A 21,704-nucleotide genomic window follows, 5' to 3' on the forward strand; every position below is an offset into this window, starting at 1 on the left:
TGTGGCCTTGTTGAAGGAGGTGTGTCATTGGGGGGGTTGACTTTGGGGTTTAAAAACCCAAGCCAGGCCCTGTCTCACTCTTTCTTGGCCTGCAACTTGCAGATCAGATGTGAGCTCTCTGATAATTCTCTAGCACCAGTGTCTGCCTACCTGTGCCCTGCTTCCTATCATGATGATAGACACTCACCCTCTGATACTGTAAGCCCCCAATTAAATGTTTTTTTCTGTAAGTTGCTTTGGTTATGGTGTCTCTTCACACAACAGAACAGTAACCACAACACCCACTGTTACTCACTAAGCTAAGGATCATTTATTCTAGTTTTGCATGCAGGAAGCCACAAAGGTCAGAAAAGGATGGTGGATCCCCTGGAGCTAGAGTTACTGCTGGTTGTGAGATGCTATGTGGGTTATAGGAATCAAACCTGGGTCCTCCTTGCAGGGCAGAAAATTCTCTGAACCACTGAGCCATCTCTCCAGTACCCTGAGTACTCTATTTATAATATCTGAATCTGACCCTAAACTATTTAGTAGACTAGTTTAGATAAAGTCTACTGTTTAAGTAAAAAGGCAAATACATATGTGCTATGTCTACAAAAGCACCTTTACGTACATAAGACAACATTCTCGGAGTCTGTCTAAGCATTTCAAACATGACACTTAAAGTCTATTACTTGAATTCAGGCCCTTAGGAATTAAGTTGAGACAACTACAGAATATATTACTATCACTAGTAATCCAAAAGGAATCAGATGCTTACTGGAAGGAAAACAAGTCTCTGCAATATCGGTAAAAGTAAAAGAAATGGGGGGAAAAACCCAACCAAATATGGAACCATAAAGAACCATTCTACTTAGAACGCAGAGCTTAAACAAATGCGTTTCCTAAGGATTCCGGTTTCCCTTGTACTCATGTTGTACCTATGCTACTGTAGCCATTAATTGCAAATGCCACTAAGCCATTTAAACAGAGCTCATTCTAAACAAGCTATGTGTAGCCTAAAATCAATATATGATGATTTCAAACACTTACTAGGGAAAATTAATATAAAATGGTTTTTTAACCTTTAAATATTGGTTACATATTTAAATAACATGGTTAAAATTGCTAGTTAAATAAAATTTACTACTTAAATGTGTTTTACTTGTTTCTTTTTAAACTTTTACTGCAGTTACTAGACATTTTTAAATTTCTCACATATTGCTTTTAGATGGCACTATTCTACACTCCAATATATTTAAATAATGCTTGTTTATAAGGAGACAAAAACTTACAGTATAAAATCTGTGCTTTTAGAAAATTTAAGTCATTTCAAAAGAGTTCATTGGAAGAAATATGAACTATAATATCTCTAGACACTGTTGATATTTTCTCTTTTGCTTCTAAACTTGGTATTTTTCTCTACTACTTAAAGGGTAATGTTAACTTTAAAATTTATGAAAATTCTGGCTGTGAACTTTGGTGATGTTTTAAAAGGTAAATTATCTTACTACAAATACAAAGTTCACTCTATAATAGAATGGAGCATAATGAGATGTTTGTGTCAAAATCTTTGCTAGCATTCTCGTGGTACTTAACACAGTGTCAACAGGGACCCAGATGCTTTAACGATGGAATAATTATAGCAAGGAGTGCCCTGGAACAATATAAACATTTTATTCATTTAAAATTAAACTAATTAAAATTCATTATTCATTAAACTAAGGAGTCTATAACTATTCTCCAATAGGAAAACAGACTACTAATCTAAATTTGGGGGCAGAAATTTTACAAAGCAATCTGACAACTCTAGTAAAAAGATGGTTTTGTATGTATATAAAGATTCTTAACTGAAAAAATAAAAGTCCATAGCTTGTATTAATGTGACACTTGACACACAGTCAAGGAAATACTCAATTAAAAAGTATACAATCAGAAAGGAAAGAAGCAAGCAAAATAATAATGGAAAACAGAAAATCATTTAAGAAAAAAGAGTACTTAGAAGAGGAGATTAACTCATTTAACAAAAATTTGCTAAATACTTTTAATACATAGCAACTAAAAGTTTTGGTAAAATGAATATAAACTATACCTTTAAAAATTCTCAGATTGAAACTCAAAAACTCAAATCTGAAAAAACTTAAGGCATTTTATAAATTACACAGACAAATCAAATAGCAATGAATACTTTTTTTCTTAAGAATCCTACAATGCACAATATATGCAATATTAGACCTTGACTGTACAGCTCACATTTACAGCATTATCTGGGCCATTTGGCAGTTACTATAAGAACTTATTTTTCCCTTTTTTGTAATGCTGGATTTGAATCCAAGGCATAAACTTGGAAAACACATAAAGCTCTATCTCCAGCTCATCCATTTTCCTTTTAAACAAATCAAAAGAAACACTTCTTCCCGCTGACCTCTCTCCATGAGAAGGATATACTCTGATCGTGGAATACGGTTTCTTTAGAAATTCTAGTTCTGACCTTAATACCTACTTCTAAATTCTCTATATTAAAATCAGCTGATAAGCACATCAGTATTCACTGAACATAACTGTAATCCCTTAGTACTCCACATAGCCAGTGCAAGACTCAGCACACAGCTCGAGGTGGTTCTCCATGACTCTTAGAGGAAAGGGGCAAGTGGCCTAAGTGAACAAATACCTTACGACTAAAGGACTAAACGACTACAAAGTCAGTAATTCAAAAGCATCCATGCACTGGGAGGGTGGCTCATGTCTTTGACCCCAGTACTTGCAGGACAGAGGCAAGCAGATCTCTTGAGTTCATGACCAGCATGATTTAAATAGTTCTAAGCAGCCATGGTGGCATGGTGAGACTGCAGGGGGGTGGGGTTGGGGTGAGAAGGGAGGAAGGACAACAAAGATAAATAAACACTAATACACTGGCTCTAAGTTTTGGTTGATTGAGAACTCTTGCTACCCAGAAGAAAAACCAAATAAAAAAGAATTTTTAGATAAAGAAAGTATCCAATGGGAAGTTAAGTAAGTTCCCACCCTGTGCATGGAGACCGAGGAGCCAATCGTAATGGAACAACACAGAAGTACAAGCTCCTCAGAAGGTTAAGAGCTATAAACCAAGCCATGGCTAACAAGTGCAGCATTTCTCACGTGAGTCATTGCAATTTCCACATAGCAAGCGATATCTAAGTACAGATCACCTCTGTGTCTTAGACTATAAAGAGAAGCTGGATTTTAAATGATGAATTTTAATGGTATGAGAACAGTTGTATATGTGTGTTACTTCAAGTACTAAAATCATCAAGCATTTAGCTCTCTGTCCTACTTAAATAATAAAAGGATATCATGAAAAAATATTTTTTTACGCTACCTTTTTCTGTGCTCCCATTTATTTTAGGTAAGAAGTCATCAACTTGTATCCCTAGGATTAAGACAGGATATCATTGCCTGATCAAAGAAATTGTTAACTTTAAAATTGGCTTCAAGTGTAGCTACAGCATTTTATATTTCTACTTACACTGACTTTGTATAGAACATTGTACTAATAGGAAGAGTTCAAGCTGCCATTCTCTACTAACTCAGGCTTAGAGACCTTCCAGAAACTGGGGAGTGGGGTAGGGGTGGAGTGGGGATGTGATTCCTGCTACTTAAAATCTCAGAGGCAAAAATCTACCTCAAAGTCTGAACAATGGTGCCCACTGGTGGCAATCATGAGTACTATAAAAGGAGATTTCTAAATATATAACTTCTGCTTGATAAGTAAAATATCAAATGAAAGAAGTAAACAGTGTAAGAAGTGAACAATGTGAACTGGGAACAAGGTCAACAGCTGATGAAGACATCTTTAAATAAGGTGACACCTACCTAAGCTGCTGCATTCTTTAAGGGTTTTCTCCTGCAGGTGTTCTAACCGTACTGTAAAAAAATAGTCCAAGAAAAAGGTATTTCACAGACAAAGAGAACAAAAATCAAATAAAACCAATTTCTGTCTCACCAGCTTACCTTGCAGAGCTGTCAGCCTTTCATTGGTGAAGTCGTTATCAGCTTGCAAAGCTTCGATTTTTGCCTGGAGCTCTTGTTCTTTTTCTTCCATTTCATCAATTTTCGTCTGTAATTCCTTCTTCTCAGCTTGTCCCTTCTGTTGGATTTCCTCTTGTTTTCCCTCTGCTACCTGTTGCATAGGAATCTTCAGTCAAGTCATAAAACTCATCTTGCTTTAGCTAGCTGAAAGCCAGAACTGACCCCATTCATTTACACTTCTGAGAAGTACATTCAGAATTACAGAACATATTTATAAAGCTGATTTTTTACAGAAAACAAAGACAGAGACTCAATGTGGAAAGTGAGTGATCTGCACCGAGCTCACTACTACAAAGCACTGAGAAGGGGAACTTAGAAGGAAACACAGGAGATAAACAAGCGATAGAGTCTAAGTTAAATCCCCCATGTGTGTTATGTGGGAAATAGATTCCCAAATTTACTATTATTACAACTTGTTTGATAGTTCTAAAATATAACACTAATTTAAAATTATTAACTAAAAAGATGATAGTATAAACCCTTTCCAAAAACATTTCTCTTGGCAAGACCTCTCTGAGAACTTCAGTGAGCGATATGCCCTGGCTTCGCTGATAAATACCTATCTTGTAGGCACTCATCCAGTACTGCTTTACCATGGCATTCTTCATACATACATGTCTATCCATTACTCACTCTTATTTGCACCGCCTGCCCGGATGACCACTGCCTCTCTAGCTGCTTCTGTTTCTCTTCCCACACAGCCCTTTCTGTTTTCATGGTACATACATTCTATTTTCTCTCCCATCCCCATATCTCTTCCTTTCCTCTCATAACCGGCCAATAGATACGGATAACACTAAGATGGATTTTTAACAAGTCAGTCACAAGACTTTAAAGGACCAACTAGACATTATCCTATGGTCTGATGCCCTTATTAAAAATGTCCCAGAGGAATCGCAACTGAAACAGAATCAATGGCACAGCTGCAGGCTGAGACCAAGCATGGCTCAAGCAGGTTATCCCAAGCTCCCTTTGAATTTACTGCAGCACCAAACAGCTGGCCCCTAACTCTGAGATGACCTAAAAATGAGGAGGTTTTAAAAGCATCTGATTATATATTAGATTTTGCTAACTCTTTTTAAAAACTTTATTATTATAATATGTGCATGTGTGTGTATATGATGCGTTGGTAGCTCATGTGGAGATCAGAGCACAACTCTGTGGTGTCCATTCCTTCCACCATGGGCTCCTGGGAGTGAACAAGGATATCAGGTTTGTATTGCCCTATGAGACATCTCCCTATGGCTTTTGATTCTCTTTTTATAGTTTTATTTATTTATTTATTATTACTGTGTGTGCGCTTGCATGTCTGTGTGTCTACGTATGTGTGTATGTACACGAGTGTTACACATGCCTAAGTTCTAGTGCATGGGTACCATGGCCCTCAAGTGGAGGTCAGAGGACAACTCTGAGGACTTTCCGTCCTCCACCATGGATTCTATAACCGGTTTTAGTACCCACACTGAGCTATCTCATCATTTCATAGCATATTGATTTGTTTCTCCTTCCAAGTGTATATTAGAAAATGCTGTTCTTTTCTTAGTCTATGGGATGCTGAAGCAAACACTACATCTGCTGTTATGAAGTGCTGACTACATTTCCATCTAGAAGTATGTCTACTTTAAAGGCTTTCAATTTCAACAATAATAGAGGATAGACTAAATAGAATACATTTTCTATTTTCACTATCAGTTTCAACTTTTTAATTTTACCCAATTTTACATCACCAGCTCTTGAGTGACTAATAAACGTCTTAAGCGATTAGCACGTTAGTGACGCTAACATGCGTCTAGTGGTTGACATAGAAGCTGTGATGGCTGGATTAAGAATGTCCCTCACAGGTCACATGTCTGAACACTTGGTACTCAGTTGGTAATGCTGTTTGGGTAGGTCTAAGAAGTGTGCCTTTGTGGGAGGAATATGTCACAGGGTATAGACTTGGATGTTTCAGAGGCTCAAGCCATTCCCAGTGATCTCTAAGCTTCCAGCTCCAGCTGCCATAGATGACTGCTGCCACACTTCCTCGCCATGATGGTGAAAGGCTCCTCTGGAACCCCAAGCCCAAGTAACCTCTTCCTTCTATAAAGTATTCTGTTCATGGTATCCTACCACAGCAACACAAAAGGAACTAGTATACATACCTTTAATTTATCAGATAAATCTTTAATTTCATTAACTGCTCCATTATATTTATTGGCTAATTCTCTCAACTCTTCCTGAGTGCGCTCATTCATCTCTTTCAGGTGGGTACATTCATCTTCAGTATTACTCAGACTTCGCTGCAAGGCAAGTTCACAGGGAATTCAGTTAGAGTAAATGGGTACTTATTTTAAATTTATCGTTCAATTTTATTTTCAATTTGTAAAAAGTGTAGTTCTGAACTAGTCTACATCAACATTTGGATTAAATTTATAAAAAGCTGATTTAAAAGACAAAATAATTTCAGCAACATATATACTAAAACGTAACTCTTAACAATATTATGTTACTCAAGCTGGCTTCAAGTTCACTATGAAGTACAGGCTAGCCTAATCTCCTGTGAATCTCCTGCCTTAGACTCCCAAGTGCGGTGATTATAAGTACACTCTATCGCACTCAACCTCTAAGTCAACAATCCTTAAAGTAAGAATAAAACCATATAACAATTCATCTAATGTGAAAACAGAAAGACACCTGAAACTTTGTGTGTATGTCAGATTAATCAAACATCAATGAACATAAAGCACGTGTTATAGAATGAGACCATAATACAAACTATCCATTATCCATGTCCTCACACATGCTAAGCACATGCCCACTGAGCTAGATCCTCAGTCACAAGAATCACACTTTGATTTTTCATAGAACCTGGACAATATTAACTTGTAAAGCCTAAGATAAAGTGCCACCCTAAAGCAGTAGGTATTAACTTCTGTGGGCAGAACAATCTCATAGGGTGCCTAAGACCATCCAAAAATATGGGTGCTCACATTAGAATTAACAGTAGCAAAACTACAGTTACGGAGTAGCAACAAAAATAACCTTATGGTTGGGAGTCAGGTCAGCACACATGAGGAACTGTATTAAAGGCCTGAGCACTAGGAAGGCTGAGAGCCACTGCTCTAGAGGATGGCTGAAGTAGTAACGTCTCAGCCTTATGTGACCATCGTCAATTATGTGACAAAAGATCAATTCCCACCAGACATGGTGCCAGCAAGTCTTTAATTCCACCACTTGGAAGACAAAAGTAGTCCAGGGGCCAACCTGCTCTAACTCCAGACCAGGCAATGATAGCTCAGTTCCCAGCATCCACATCAGATGGGTGAAAACTGCCTATAATTCCAGGTCCAGTGGATTCGAGGCCTCAGCCTTCTGCAGACACGTTCACTAGCACACAATACCCACACTTACTTCACATAGACATAATTTTAAAAGTAAAACAAATCTTTAAAAACAATGGCAGTAAAAGTGAAATACCTCAACTTCTGAAAGTTTTCTAACCACTTCGATTTTCTCCTGAAGAACCCGCCTCAGGGACTCTTTGGCTGTGGTTTCATAGCTGTGTTTATCCTCCTGCAGTGCAATCAGCTCCTTCCGTAAACTGTCTTCTGTTTGATTCTAGGATAAGACACTCACATCACACCCAAGTCACTTTTCTGTGAAAACTGTTTATCCTTTGAAAGAAACTCATTAAAATACTCAAAATTATAATGTCACGGTACCCACAAATACAAATGTTGGCCTACTATTAACTAAATGTGTATTTCAAAGTTGCAGTAGTAACTTATACTTCAGAAATTACACTAATTTCAATAGAAATGAGCTAAAGGCAAATAGTTTATCTCAAATATTAAGATTAATTACTCGTATTCTGTAGAAGCTATCATAGTTTCAGTTATAAGCAAAAATCATTGCTCATAATTTCATTTGCCCCAAACGGAAGCAGTAAGAGCTTCGTGAGGAAAAAGGAAAGTCCAGGGTTGGAACAAAAACTGTGCAGGTGAGCACAGGGCCTCCAGGCTCGCAGTCGGCTGGAGCCATTAAAGCAGGTGAGAGAGAGCCAGAGAGCCAACCTCAAAGCATTTACTCACAGAAAACTCAGACTGATTTGATCATCCACAAAGATAACTACTAGTATAGACTTAAACACACCAAAATGTACTTCAATCTAAGCAAGAGAGAAAGCACTACATTGTCATTTGCTGCTGGATTAAAACAACAAAAAAAAAAAACCCAAAAAACAGTTTATTCTGTTTTAATCTAGTAAATAATTGGGGGAGACTTGTTTTGTTTTGTTTTTTTTTCTGTAGAAAATATACTTCAGAGTAATAAGATGGTTCATGAAGGAAGAATTCTCTCTGAAGAAGTAAATGAAGAAATGGCAGAATTGCATTACTATGTTAAATATCCTTAATGAAATAATGAACCTCGTGAAGAGTCATCAATGAATGGTAACATCTTAAAAGGAGAGCCATCTGCGATTATGTCTTTGATTGAAGAACAAAACCATCCATGGTGAGTGGACAGGTGAAACAAGTATCATAACCTCTGACCAGACCAATTATCTACTACTTCATGCCAAAGAACCAGAAAAATGCTTGCTTGCTTGCTTTCTTTCTTTCTTTTTCTTTTTTTCTTTTTTTTTTTTTTTTTTTTTTTTGGTTTTTGAAGATAGGGTTTCTCTGTATAGTCCTGGCTGTCTTGGAACTCACTTTGTAGACCAGGCTGGCCTCAAACTCAGAAATCCACCTGCCTCTGCTTCCTGAGTGCTCGGATAAAAGGCGTGCGCCACCACACCGGCTCAGAAAAATGTTTCAATAAACATTTATATAAACCAAGTTTAAATCAAGTCACATTCCAGAAGGCAAATCACTTCGTCAATGAATATCAATCAATTGTAATAGAAAAAGAAATCAGAATTGAGCACAGGTATGCATCACACAATTCTTCCCACTTATATGTATACTTGAATTTTTTTGCGACAAAGATGTGAAAGAATTGTGGACTATATAAATGTTTTAACATAAACTCAAATAACAGAGACCTGAAACTACAGAAAACACCATGAATTCTTCTCTGTGTACCCGAGATTAAATACCTACTTTGGAGCATGCCTGCAACTGGTTTCCCATAACTTCTAACCGTGATAAGAGTCTATCTTCATCTATTAAAGCCTGTTGAAAAAATTAGAAATAATTAAAAAACCAGAGTCACAACAGCAGCAAAAAATAGCATGTGGAACAAATTTTATTGCCAACAAAATTAAGACAATCAGAAAAATCAAATAAGATCTTCTATAAAATACTGTTTCAACTTTTGTTCTTTAGTTAAGGAATAACTTTACTTTTGTTTGCCAGAAAATCTTAGTTTTAATTCATTCAACACATACAAAAACAAACAAAACAAAACAAAATCACCCTATTAAACAGTTTAAAAGCTTCTTAAACATTAATTAAGTAAATGGAATACCTGCCAACTAGTATCTGAAGCCTCTTGGGTGATGGCTAGTAGCCGCTGAAGTGTGGCTAACTTCTGTTCCAACATCTGTTCCCGATGTAAGGCCTCCTAACATAAATCACAAAAGACATCCTAGTGAGCTGGCAGCAGGACACCTCTGCAGAACCGCACGCAGGCTGTCTGAGTACATTCTCACAGTGCACCCTGGATGCGTCTCAGTGCTTTAGCCCATCTTCTGGACTGCACATTCAGATGTGATAGCTCGTTTGGATGTTAACTTTTCCCTGCATGGAAAACTATTTACTCATTTGTTTTCTTTTGATGCAGATGAGAAAAATTAACAAGTGTTTCTGTTTCTGCCCGTATTTAATAAATGCATAGATGTGTTTGTGAAATATTTATATATCTCAGAACAAATGTATTTCAAACTAAGGCAGAACAATCTGGTCAACATCAAAGATGCAACAGCTCTCCAGCATGGCGTCGAAACTAGCAAGAGTTTTCAGTTCCTTTTTAAGATACTATTTAAATGTACGTGTATTTAAAAGAGAACTGCTCATGGCTTATGGCATTTCCCAGTGTTCTGACTCTCTCCCTGATTACCTCACAGAGCAGTAGTTAATATTCAGAAAGTGAGAGCCCGTTAAATATCAGCTTGATGTAATAAGGGGGTCAAAGGAATCCATGACTATGGTGGAGGACACGGAGGAACAAGAGTGCTCAGAGGCTCACAGCTGAGAGCTGGTAGCAGCATCCCCTCGAAGGCTGTGAAGGTAAAACGCTCACACCACTCAGTGTGACTTTGGCACACCGTCATCCTCTGCCGATCCTGCCAGTACCCAAAGGACACTCATAACAGTCTATCTTGGAACCACCTTTGCTTTAAATAGAGCACTTAAGTTTAAAACATTAATTTATTGTTCTCCGCATCCTTGATAAACAATGACTAGGGAAAATCTGGCCTAATATATACTTAAACATACTTTAATGTAGACTGAGCAATCTAATAAAAACACCATGGGAGAATCCACATTAAAACCGCTATTTACCATATTTTATTTTAAGTTCTTGAAACATTCCTAATATTCAGGAAGTAGCAGATACAAAATGTTTTACTTAAGAACAAAGCTGCCAGCCAAGCACAGTTTTAGAATCTACCTCCACTAGATGGTGGCATTCCATCCTTTTATAAATTCCGTTCCATTAGTCGTTAGTTCTGAACCAAATTCAACAAGTGCAGCACTCTGTAAATGGTCTTTTAGATCTAAGTATAAAAGGCATCTTTCTCAGCTTCTTCTGAAAGGGTTCACAATTTACATTAGAGTCTCATCAATTCAGTAAGGATTATATAAGAAGAAAAAGAGGAAGTGGGACGGTTCCTCCCAAAGAGTTAGCAAAAGTAAGTGGACATTCAAAGAGCTAACAGCAAAGATGAGAAAGGATGACAAGTTAAGCATGAGGGTCTCGTCAGGATAAAAAGCACCCACAGCATGCAGAATGTGCAGAATGTGGCCCATCATTTAATCTATGTATTTCATGTGTGAAAAATGAAGTGTAAACACATCTCAACATTTTCTCCTACCGCTCAAGAAAAGACCCATAAAAACCTAATACATCTTCCTATTTAATAAGAAATGATTAATGACCTTCATATCATAGTTTTATGTTGTGGGCACTATTGTAAGTGCTTTATTAATATTAAATCATATATCCTTTATAATGTGGAGAGGTGTGCTACTGCTTATCAGCTGCCTACATGAGGAGACTAAAGTCCAAAGGCTGTTTTTGTTTGTTTGTTTGCTTTTTGGCAAAAAAAAAACAAAAAACAAAAAAAAAAACCAAACCTCTTAGAAGATCAGATGTTCATGCCAGGGATCAAATCTATCGAGACTTGAGACTTTGGTCTTAACTACTTAGCTGATGAGCAAATGGATAAGGCCACTTTCTATGTGGCTCTCCATTGTGCTTGATGGGAAATACAAGCTCATTACTATTTTAGTTATTTCCGTACTTTTACACAGATGCACATGTCCTCAACTGCCCAACTAGCAAAAGGACAGAGGGTCACTGGTGTTGACTCCATGGTTTTAAAGAGAAGACAAAGCCAACACAAATAAAACTATTCACTGAAGGTCAAAGCACTGAGCAGAAAAACCAAGATCAAGACTAAAACCCCAATCCCTAAACTTCCATACCAAGTTTTCTTTAAACTATCCACACTGTAAAACTACCACCCAAAGCCTGCGCAAAGAAATTAAACAAAACAAAATAAAAAGCAAAAAACACTTCTCTGCTTTTAGAGTTGCTTGTGTCTCTTTAAATAAAGAATTAAGTGTTCCAGGGGCCCTTCCAAGTGGCTGCTCTGTGCTCTGGATTCTGAAACACAGTTCAAATGGGGTTCTGGGGTCTAACTGTCAAGCCACTCTAAACGCAAAGTAGGGTAAATCGCTCTGCATGTGTGATGGATGCTGTGTGAATTCTTAAATTTCCCTGTCCCTTAGTTACTACACATGGAAAAACAAGCATGAGACATCTACATTCTTTACACAACAGTCAGGGCTGTTACACAGACCACAGGAGCCAACACAGGTGAAGTACTACAGCGGAGGAGGGCATATAATACAGACTATACAATTATGTGCTCCTACCTCACCGCCAAAACCTGGACAAGTTTACTTTTACTCAGAAATCACTTCTGAATCCTCTTGTACTGGAAGAAAAAAAATGTCCTCTTGCACATAAGCCTATCTTCTCTAGACTTAGCAATCTTGACCCTTTTTCTTCACAAGATCTATTTTTAAACCTTCATTCTTCCTTAAGAAGTTATTTCCTCTGTACATGTTTCCAGCCAATATTTTTTTTCTATATTTATAAAATAAAATCTAAGTTACTCTTAAGGGCTACGAATTTCCAAGGTTGACTTTTACCTGTAGATACTGAGAAAGTTGGAATAGTTCCTGAGAGTACATACTTGGAGTGTTAGCAGCAACCTAGAAATAAAACACAATGTCACTAACCACAGAAAACAGTATATTAAAGGGCCATTAGGAGCCAGCAAGATGGCTCAGCAGGTAAAGCTGCCTGCTGTCAAGGCTGAACTTCAGTTTGAGCCTGTGCTAGACAGTTGTGTGTCAACTTGAACAGCTTAAGTCATCTGAGAGGAAGGAACCTCAACTAAGAAAATGCCTCCATAAGACCAGGCTGTGCAGGAAAGCCTGTAGGGTATATTCTTAGTGATTGATGGGGACGGACTCCCCATCCCTGGGCTAGTGGTCCCGGGTTGTGTAAGAAAGCAAACCAAGCAAGCCATGGGTAGCATGCCAGTAAGCAGCATCCCTCTGTATCAGCTCCTACGCTAGGTTCCCACCTTGCCTGAGCTCTTGTCCTGACTTCCTTTCATGATAAACAGTGATGTGGAAATGTAAGCCAAAGAAACCCTTCCCTCCCCAAGTTGCTTTTGGTCATGATGTTTACCACAGCATTAGTAACCCTAACTAGGACAATCCCCAATATCCACACGGGAGAAGAAGAGAATCAACTCCTGCAAGCTGTTCTCATCTCCACTTCACAGGGAGCATGCACAGAAAATAAAATGCACTTGAAGAATTAAAAACTAATTCCATGAAACATATATTTTCCTAAATATGCAGATAACAGATTTTAATTGACCTAGTCTCTTAATTCTCAATTATTGTGTAAATTAGTTCTCAAAATATTTCTACTATATGTCCAGGATGCACAATGATATCACACTGCTCACGTCTGTTTTATAGCAAGACGATGAAGCAAGTGCTATTCATGAAACTTTGTAAGTTAAATCACAAACTTATAGCACAAAAGTATTGAGTCTTTTCATAACTCAGAAATAACTCCTAATCAATAGTCATATGTTCTTTCTTTAAAATTCATTCCTAATTACTTCATTAATATGTCACAATTCACTTTGAAATAAAAATCTTCAAAATATATTACTTGGAAGTACATGTCAAGTTGAAGGAAAATATGAAATCTCTCTTCACTCACTAAAAAACAGAAATTGAAATAAAGAAAAGAGTCTACCATTTTGTCCAATAACCAAAGACAATGAAAAATTTTATTATTGTATGTAAATTTTAACAAGACAGAAAATAATAATGTTCAAAACCTACAAATCAGCCTGCTTTAGAACCCAAATCTACTAGAAGTAGCCCCAACAGGGGCTTTTCAAGACCATCGAATACAGAATTGCTTCACTAAAAAAGAAAATGAAGGACAATGTCAAATGTAAATGTGATGTCAAATAGAAAAAAGCTGTATGGTTTTGCTCTTTGATCACATTGTTATGATATAGATATAGTTTCAATGCACAATTACTCACAAACAAAAAAATACTGTAGCAATCAATTACTGCAATTTCTAATCGAGTAGTGCCAAAACTGGTATCAGTGGCACTGAAAGGATAATCCCTGTAGTTCGTATTTCAGAGCTCCTGTGCTGTACGGGTAAACAGTGCATCTTTTGGATAGAAAGCTTGGGGATTCCTAGACAGACCTGTACTTCAGTAGAAGGTAACAGTTAATCCCACCTTCCTCTGGCTAGGCACACGACCAAGTACATTTACTCTATTCAGTCAGTAGTACTTGGGCTACAAAAGCTTTGTCCAAAGAAACATTCATTCCAAATTCCCCAGACAGTGAAGGTTATATTAACTATATACCCATATTTGCTTCATTACAAAAATAGAAGTAACTTTTTTAGGTAAGACATATTAAATATAAACGTCAATGAAACCATCCCCAGCATTTGGAAACCAACCATTCACAACTTACTTTGTCTACAGGACTCGGTAATGGAGCATGGATGACACTGCAAAGTAAAGTTTAGAATTTTTATCTCATTTCCTGAAAACAGAGGAAATGGCACCAGAGTACCAGAGTATCTTGTCACAAAATTCATGCATTTGCTCTCATGTAGTTAGAAGACTGGCAATTGGCTTAAGACATTTTTAAAAACCAACTAATACATCTATAATCTACTTTTTACTCATAATTCTTCTTAAAATAAATTTCAGTTCTAGAATGTATTCAGCATCTTTTGGGAACCGACTATTTGAGTGCTATGATAACTCCCTTTTTAAAAAGCATTTCAACACATTGAAGTATCTTTTAAATCATGTATTTTTAATTTGTAACATATAAATTTTAAAAATTAAATAAGTAAAGTTCCATCGGAGAACAAGGTTATAATTTTCAAAGTGCTCTAGTGAAGAACAACTTAAGCTGTAAGACAGTGACAAGCTCTTCACCTAGCCACCGTGGACCAAACCAAAGCTGACGTGTGTGGATGAAACTAAACTCAGTGGAGGAAACACAATAACATCCCTGTTGGGGCCTGATACAGAAAAGCAGCAGCAATTAAGCATAGGAGCTCAGAAAGCCTACCAACTAGACCAACTAGACACTGGCTCTTCTCAGCAGCTAAGTAACTAATCAAGACAGGCTCACATTCCGTACCCATGAAGTGGCCTCACCAGTTAAATGTGCTGATGAAAACAAGTGGCTTTAACAATGCAAAAGTAACCAACCAACTGCCACCTATTCTCATGACAAAGGGGCAACTAAGGAAGCCAGGGCCCCTATTTTACAAAGCCCTGTAAGATGCTATGTGTGTCTTGAAGGCAGATAGAGGGATGTCACTTGCACCTCCTACACTCTACGTCTCAGAAAACAAGGTAGTGACAACCAGCTTGAAGGCTGATTGGTAAAGCATGTGTGAGTGCTAGAAACTGACCTGGTATGGCATATACAGTGCAAAGTTAAGCACCAGCACACATTTTCTGCACACCAGGATATCTTACTACGACTTGACTGAATATGCATAAATCTTTTACCGTATTTATTTGATAACATTTCTGTGTCTTAGGAATTATAATCAATTTACCCCCTGCATCCAGAGTCTATCACAAGGCCCTAAGGAACTTACTACCTAGTGAAGGTTTTTAAAGTTGTAACTACAGGTATTCTTCTTCACTCTATAAAACTCAAATAGATGTCTTAAACATGAGTTAATCTTTCTTGACTGCACAGGCAATATATGTTAGATATGGAATATGTGGGAAATATAAAAAACTAAACTAGAATTATGCAGTCCTAGCATGCAGAGACAACCATTTTTTTATACATCCCTTTTTTCTGTTGATATGTATATATACAGAGACATTAACATAAAAACCCTAAATTAAACAAATAGATCTTTAAAAATCTTTTAAAATAGTGACATAAGAAGTAAGTCTCTTTCCTCATAAAATCTGGTTAACTAGAAACAAACAAACAAACAAAAAACCCCAAAAGGCTTAAAAAAGGTCACATAACATGTATTTGTTTTTTACAGAAACTATATGGGGTATGAGCGTGCTGTTTGAATTGTTGAAAAACTTCTTGTATATACAAAGAGTATAACAAGGAAATGTTTAGAAAGCAAATTATTATTTAGTGTTGTTTGTAAAGCTATAAGCAATTTCTATTTCTTGTTGTAGAAAATTATAAAATATAACAAAACTAAGAAACAGTCAGAACTACCTACTGAAGATCTTAAACACACTATACACTATTTACATAGTAGCCTTGGCATGTATTCAACTATTAATATTAATAGCCCTTTAAGCAGGGGCTAGGAAGACGCTTTAGTAGGTAAAGCCCCACTGCTCAAGCATCCCCAGAACCTTGTAAAAGGTCAGGTGCTATAGCCCGCCTATAACCTCAGTACTTGGAAGGTGAACACAGGTAGATCTGTGAGGCTCACTGGCCCTATCCAATGAGATCCGGTCTCAGAACACAAAGCACACAGCTCCTAAGGATCAACAGCTGAGGTTGCCCTGGCCCTCCATATGCAGGCAACAGACATGCATACAAACATAAACACATGGTCACTAAATGAGAAACAGGTAAAAACTGTAACTATTGAAGGACATTGACAACCATGCCTTAAAGAAGCTGAAAGGCAAACAGCAACAGCAAGGTTGTCCTCTGATTGCCACACAAGCCATGGCACCAAGGTGTGTACACATGTGCACACACATGCACACATACACAAGCATGCACACACAAAGATAAGGCCCACATATTTTATTAGATGGAACCTAACAACACGAAAGACATACATGACTGCTCAAAGCTTTTAGCTCTATCAAAAATAATCTCATATTAACTACATTTCATATCAACTACCTCTATCAAAAATAATCTCATATTAACTACATTTCATATCAACTACCTCTATCAAAAATAATCTCATATTAACTACATTTCATATCAACTACCTCTAAACACTAGTCTTTAAAAAGCTGTGTATCACTGCTGGACTAACTAATTAGTCTATGACTGAAAGTTTACTCCTTGACCCATAAATTAGGCTTCCGCTATGTTAAGTTCTTGAACTTTACTGCAACTTAATAAACTGTAATTACATTTTAGTAAACTGTAATTAAAATAAATGTTACAATCTCTGCCATTCATCATTTGGCCATAAAATTACAGAAAGAAAAAAAAAACAAAACTATAGTAGGTCCTAAGCTGGCGGCCAGGAGAGACTATCACAGCCACAGGAAGGAAGGGAAGGACTCTGCTTTACCTCTTTCCTGCTCAGCTTTCCCTTAAACTCTAGACATTTTGGCACAGTCAAAGTCATGCAAACCACTAGTAAAATATAAACTGTAATGACAGGAAGCTCTTTTGAAGGAGGGAAACAAGCATCTAGCATAGTAAAGGCCTTTCTAAAATTAAAAGAAATAAGCATTAATATTTAAATACTTCCCAGCCCTTTCCATACCTCACAGTGATAATCTGTAAAAAGCACAGGATATACTTATGTTTACATTTTACACTCTAGATTTCATAGCAGGACTTGATATTGCTTCATTTAAAACATAAAATACAACTTTGGGGAGATTATTTTTTAACTCCCATTAAAAAATTACTAACTAACTATATTGACATCTTCAAGTTCTAGAACATAATAACGCCTACATTAACACCACAGGCAGTCACAGTGTAAAATGTCCTATATTATTATATCAAAAGGAACACAGTAACTAACATATCCTAAATATTGCAAAAAGCAACTAATTATACATTCAAATATACATTGTAAAATTAAACTTGGAAACAAATAACCTTTATCTCTGATACATTATTATTTACTAGATTTTCAAATAATATAAAAAAGTAATTAAAACTGAAGTATGTCAAAAGGTACTATATATACTTTTTAATAAAGTAATTTTGTAGATTAACAGCATGTCATCACTCTGAATATTGCCAACCAAGATAATTAATCCAAAACTTCACAGCACTAAATTATACTCACTCTGAACGAAGTCGGGCTTCCATACCATCTGGTAGAAAAAGTTTTATTGTGGAAACAATACACCCATGGGTAACTGGTTAAAACAAATAGAATAGTTGTTTAAAAATATGAAGCTTGGTGGGTCTCATATCTAAATTTGTATTTCATTCATAAAAGTAGTAATTCCTAAAAAAGTAAATACATCTAGTGGTTTAGTGATAGTATGCACTACCTTAGAAAAACTTTCAATTCCTTGACAGACAATGAAAGTCAACTGCCCAATGTACAGAAATAGTAAGAGGAGAGAAACTGACACATTTGTCCTACTTTGCTGATATCACACCTAGTCTACTGCCTTTTAAAACCTAGGCCTTATTCTTAATTCCTCTCTCCAACTATCTCCCAACCACACGCCATGAGACTTGGAAGTCCCTGATGCATACTTTAGATCATGTTATGCACTCTTCCCATGTCAAGGCTGCTGACACTTGAGAGTTCCTCTCTGATTCTCCCTCTATATAGTTGCTCTGACTCACACAGGAGGCTCTCCAGGACAGCTTTCATACAATTGTTTATCCTTCCATCTCCAATACCTTTTGATAAAATCACAGCAGTCTCTCTGTATATAATGCATAATATTGCTTCTCACTCCTTTTCCTACTGAAGGTTTTGATAGACAAGCCTCTCACATATTGCCAATTGTACAGACTATGGCCTTTTATAGAAAAAAAAGTCAAGTTTTGATTTCTCTGTTCTTAAAATACCATATCATTGATGGATTCAACAAATGGGTTAGTTTATTAAACTGACTTAAACCTCATGTAGGCAGACAAAAACAAATTATATAATGGTTTTAAGAGTAGTGCTTAAAGTGACTATATACATCTACCAAAACTCACTGAGTCTTATAAGCAAAATTGGAATATGTGACATATAATAGTTTTATTATATAGTTATATAAAATAGTTTATTATATATTTATATTTTATTATATGCTAATAATGTTATTATATAATATATTGTATAGTATAATAAATGTTATTTATGATATAGTTATGTAATATAGTTCTATTAATATATCAAATTATATCAATAAGACTATTATAACAATAATTATTGCTTTAGAGATATAATATGTTGAACAATTACAACCATATTATCAAGATGATAATACAAAGTAATACGACTATCATCTGGAAATGTATATTAAATTTAAAGAATTTAATGCAGTTTAGTCAATATTTGTTTTCAGTGACTGATTATACACAAAAACTGCTAACACAGACACAGAGCATCTACCAGACAGTCTTCTCAGTTCTGCCTGAAATAGCCATCATTGTCATGAATCATTTGGCCTCTTCTTTTGTGGCCACATCCTCTAATCTACTGCCACAGGTCTCTTATGTATAGGCAGGTTACATGCGATTTCCAAATATATTACTGTTTATGACCCTATTTTTAAATATTATTTATTTTATGTATATGAGTACACTGTATCTGTCTTCAGACACACCAGAACAGGGCATCAGATCTCATCACAGATGGTTGTGAGCCACCATGTGGTTGCTGGGAATTGAACTCAGGACCTCTGGAAGAGCAGTCAGTGCTCTTAACCACTGAGCCATCTCTCCAGCCCAGACCCTATTTTTAATGAACATCTGATCTGTGATGTTCTTCACCTCCTTGCTAATAAAACCAAATGCATTTTTCTTTTTCCTTCATAGCTTCTGCATCAGTCCCTGCCTCCAGTTTTCTTGCCCTGATTTCCCTGTATGATGAGCTACAAGTTGTCAGCTGGAATAAACCCTTTCTCTCCAAGCTGCTTTGATCGTAGTGTTTTATCACAACAGAAATCCTAAGACAAGCTGTGAGTGCTTTTAACCACTGAACCCTCCAGACCCCTGTGCTGAAATTCTTAATTCTCAGCTCAGGAAGACTTTCCTCAAATGCCAGAATGCTCTCATCTGTTTTCCCTTCTATCCTGTCTCATCCCTTCTGTCTCTACCTCCAGACATTCCAATTTTTGCCCAGAACCCTCTCTTTCCTTAGAACCACTCCCCATCAAACCTTTACCCCCAAATCTCCTTTTTCTTCAACTTCCTTTGCCCTCAGAACCACTTACTCAGTCCTTAGATTACTGCTGCCAACGGTGCCCCCGCTCAAAGCCTCATCTCTACTTGACTCTCGCCTCCTCCCTCAGATCGTAATTGTTGATACAAAAAAGGCCAAAACTAAAAGGAAAACGTTCCCCTTTTCTAGCAGTCACAGACACCTCTGTGCTTAGAGCCTGATTCACTGACTTGTGATGCCATTACACAATTAGCACTGAGTTCTTCATATCCCTGGGATTTCAGCCCAAATATCAGGGGTATTATAAAATTTATGACTTCAGCTCCTGTAAGTACCATCTATTGAACTCATTCTCAGAAAAAAAGGAGGGAGGGAAGGGAAGCGAAGGGAAAAAGAAAAGAACATAAAGGTGGTAAAGGCAGAAACAGAGCTACTTTGAAAGAGGAAGGACATTACCAAGGGGAAGGGACAAAAGAAGATAATGGGTGAATATAACCAAAATATTTCATTTACATGTATGGAATGCCATAATGAAACACATGTCTGGTAAAAATATGGTAACAAAGAAGCTTTTAATAAATTTATAACTAAAAGAATCATAGGAGGATGAGTTATAGAATAAAACCACAGTACCAGAGCCAACACGTGATATATCAGGAAATCTCTCTAATCAGCTAGGTTATTCTCAAGTTCAGCATATGGACTGATATATAAACCAATGAGGCTGAATAAGGGCTAATGCAGAGCAGGCAGAAAAAAGTCCATGTCTGACTTAGTGCAGCCAACTGTATCTACGAAAAGACTTCATGTTAACTAGATGCACACAAGTAGAGAAACCTTAATCTTTTGGATTAGCAGCAGGAATTTGAGCAATGTAGTAGGCATGTTTTAATATTTGAATTAATCAACTCAGTATAGTAGTTTTTTCCAAATACTGTGCTAAAAAGTGTTAACGAAACAGGAACTAGAAGCCAGGCAATGGTGGTCCATATCTTTAATCCTAGCACTTGTGAAGCAGAGGCAGGTGGGTCTCTGAGTTCAAAGTCAGCCTGGTCTACTCAGATTGAATAGCAGGACAGCCCGAGAAAATTTGTATCAAAAAACAAACAAACAAAAAACCAAATCAAAACAAAACAAAACAGAAAAGTGGAAGGAGAGGAACTGGGAGTCAGATGAGTTTGGAAAACACTGGGTTAAAAAGAAGTTGAAAATGTTTTTATGAATATTACTTCTGAGCTTTCTTTGGGGGTGGGGGAACAAAAAGAAAAAGCTGAGAATATTTATTGCTCAGTGGTAGAGCAATTGCCTTGCATATATGCAAGGCCCTAGGTTCAACTCCCAGGACAGAAACAAAGTCTTTTTTTTTTTTAAGAATTATTTGTTTATTTTATGTATGCGTGTACACTGTAGCTGTACAGATGGTTGTGATCCTTCACAGAATTGTTGGGAATTGAATTTTTAGGACCTCTGCTTGCTCAGTCCCTGCTTGCTCCAGACCAAAGATTTATTTATTATTATACATAAGTACACTATAGCTGACTTCAGGCGCACCAGAAGAGGGCATCGGATCTCATTATGGGTGGTTGTGAGCCATCATGTGGTTGCTGGGATTTGAACTCAGGACCTTTAGAAGAGCAGTCAGTGTTCTTACCCACTGAGCCATCTCTCCAGCCCCAGAAATAAAATCTTAAAGAGTATTTGTACAGCATGAAGATACATTTTCCAAGCTTATCTATCAGCTCTACCCCCTTGTCCTCTTTCAAAAACACTTATAGAGAATCTGATATTGTGAGGGAATACTTAGAATAATGTGTGCTAAAGAAGTCTATAAA

The 21,704-nt window shown here is 36.8% G+C and overlaps 1 protein-coding gene across 20 annotated transcripts in view; it reads right to left on the minus strand.

The window, feature by feature from the left end:
* Positions 1–21,704, minus strand: part of Slmap (sarcolemma associated protein) — a 121,457-nt gene that overhangs the window by 42,908 nt on the left and 56,845 nt on the right. For 7 of the 20 annotated variants that reach the window (XM_030248100.1, NM_032008.4, NM_001310445.1 and 4 more), the window contains exons 3-12: positions 17,824–17,896; positions 14,289–14,325; positions 12,408–12,470; positions 9,493–9,588; positions 9,126–9,197; positions 7,501–7,641; positions 6,186–6,323; positions 3,967–4,135; positions 3,829–3,879; positions 3,335–3,385 (exon numbers count right to left, since the gene is read on the minus strand). In XM_030248100.1, the coding sequence (XP_030103960.1) occupies positions 3,335–3,385; positions 3,829–3,879; positions 3,967–4,135; positions 6,186–6,323; positions 7,501–7,641; positions 9,126–9,197; positions 9,493–9,588; positions 12,408–12,470; positions 14,289–14,325; positions 17,824–17,896 (891 nt within the window). The remainder of the gene's footprint in view (positions 1–3,334; positions 3,386–3,828; positions 3,880–3,966; positions 4,136–6,185; positions 6,324–7,500; positions 7,642–9,125; positions 9,198–9,492; positions 9,589–12,407; positions 12,471–14,288; positions 14,326–17,823; positions 17,897–21,704) is intronic. The other 13 variants (NM_001347494.1, XM_006519734.2, XM_006519737.2 and 10 more) reach the window with 3 other exon arrangements.

Source organism: Mus musculus, chromosome 14 (genome assembly GCF_000001635.26).
Source record: "Mus musculus strain C57BL/6J chromosome 14, GRCm38.p6 C57BL/6J".
NCBI lineage: Eukaryota > Metazoa > Chordata > Mammalia > Rodentia > Muridae > Mus > Mus musculus.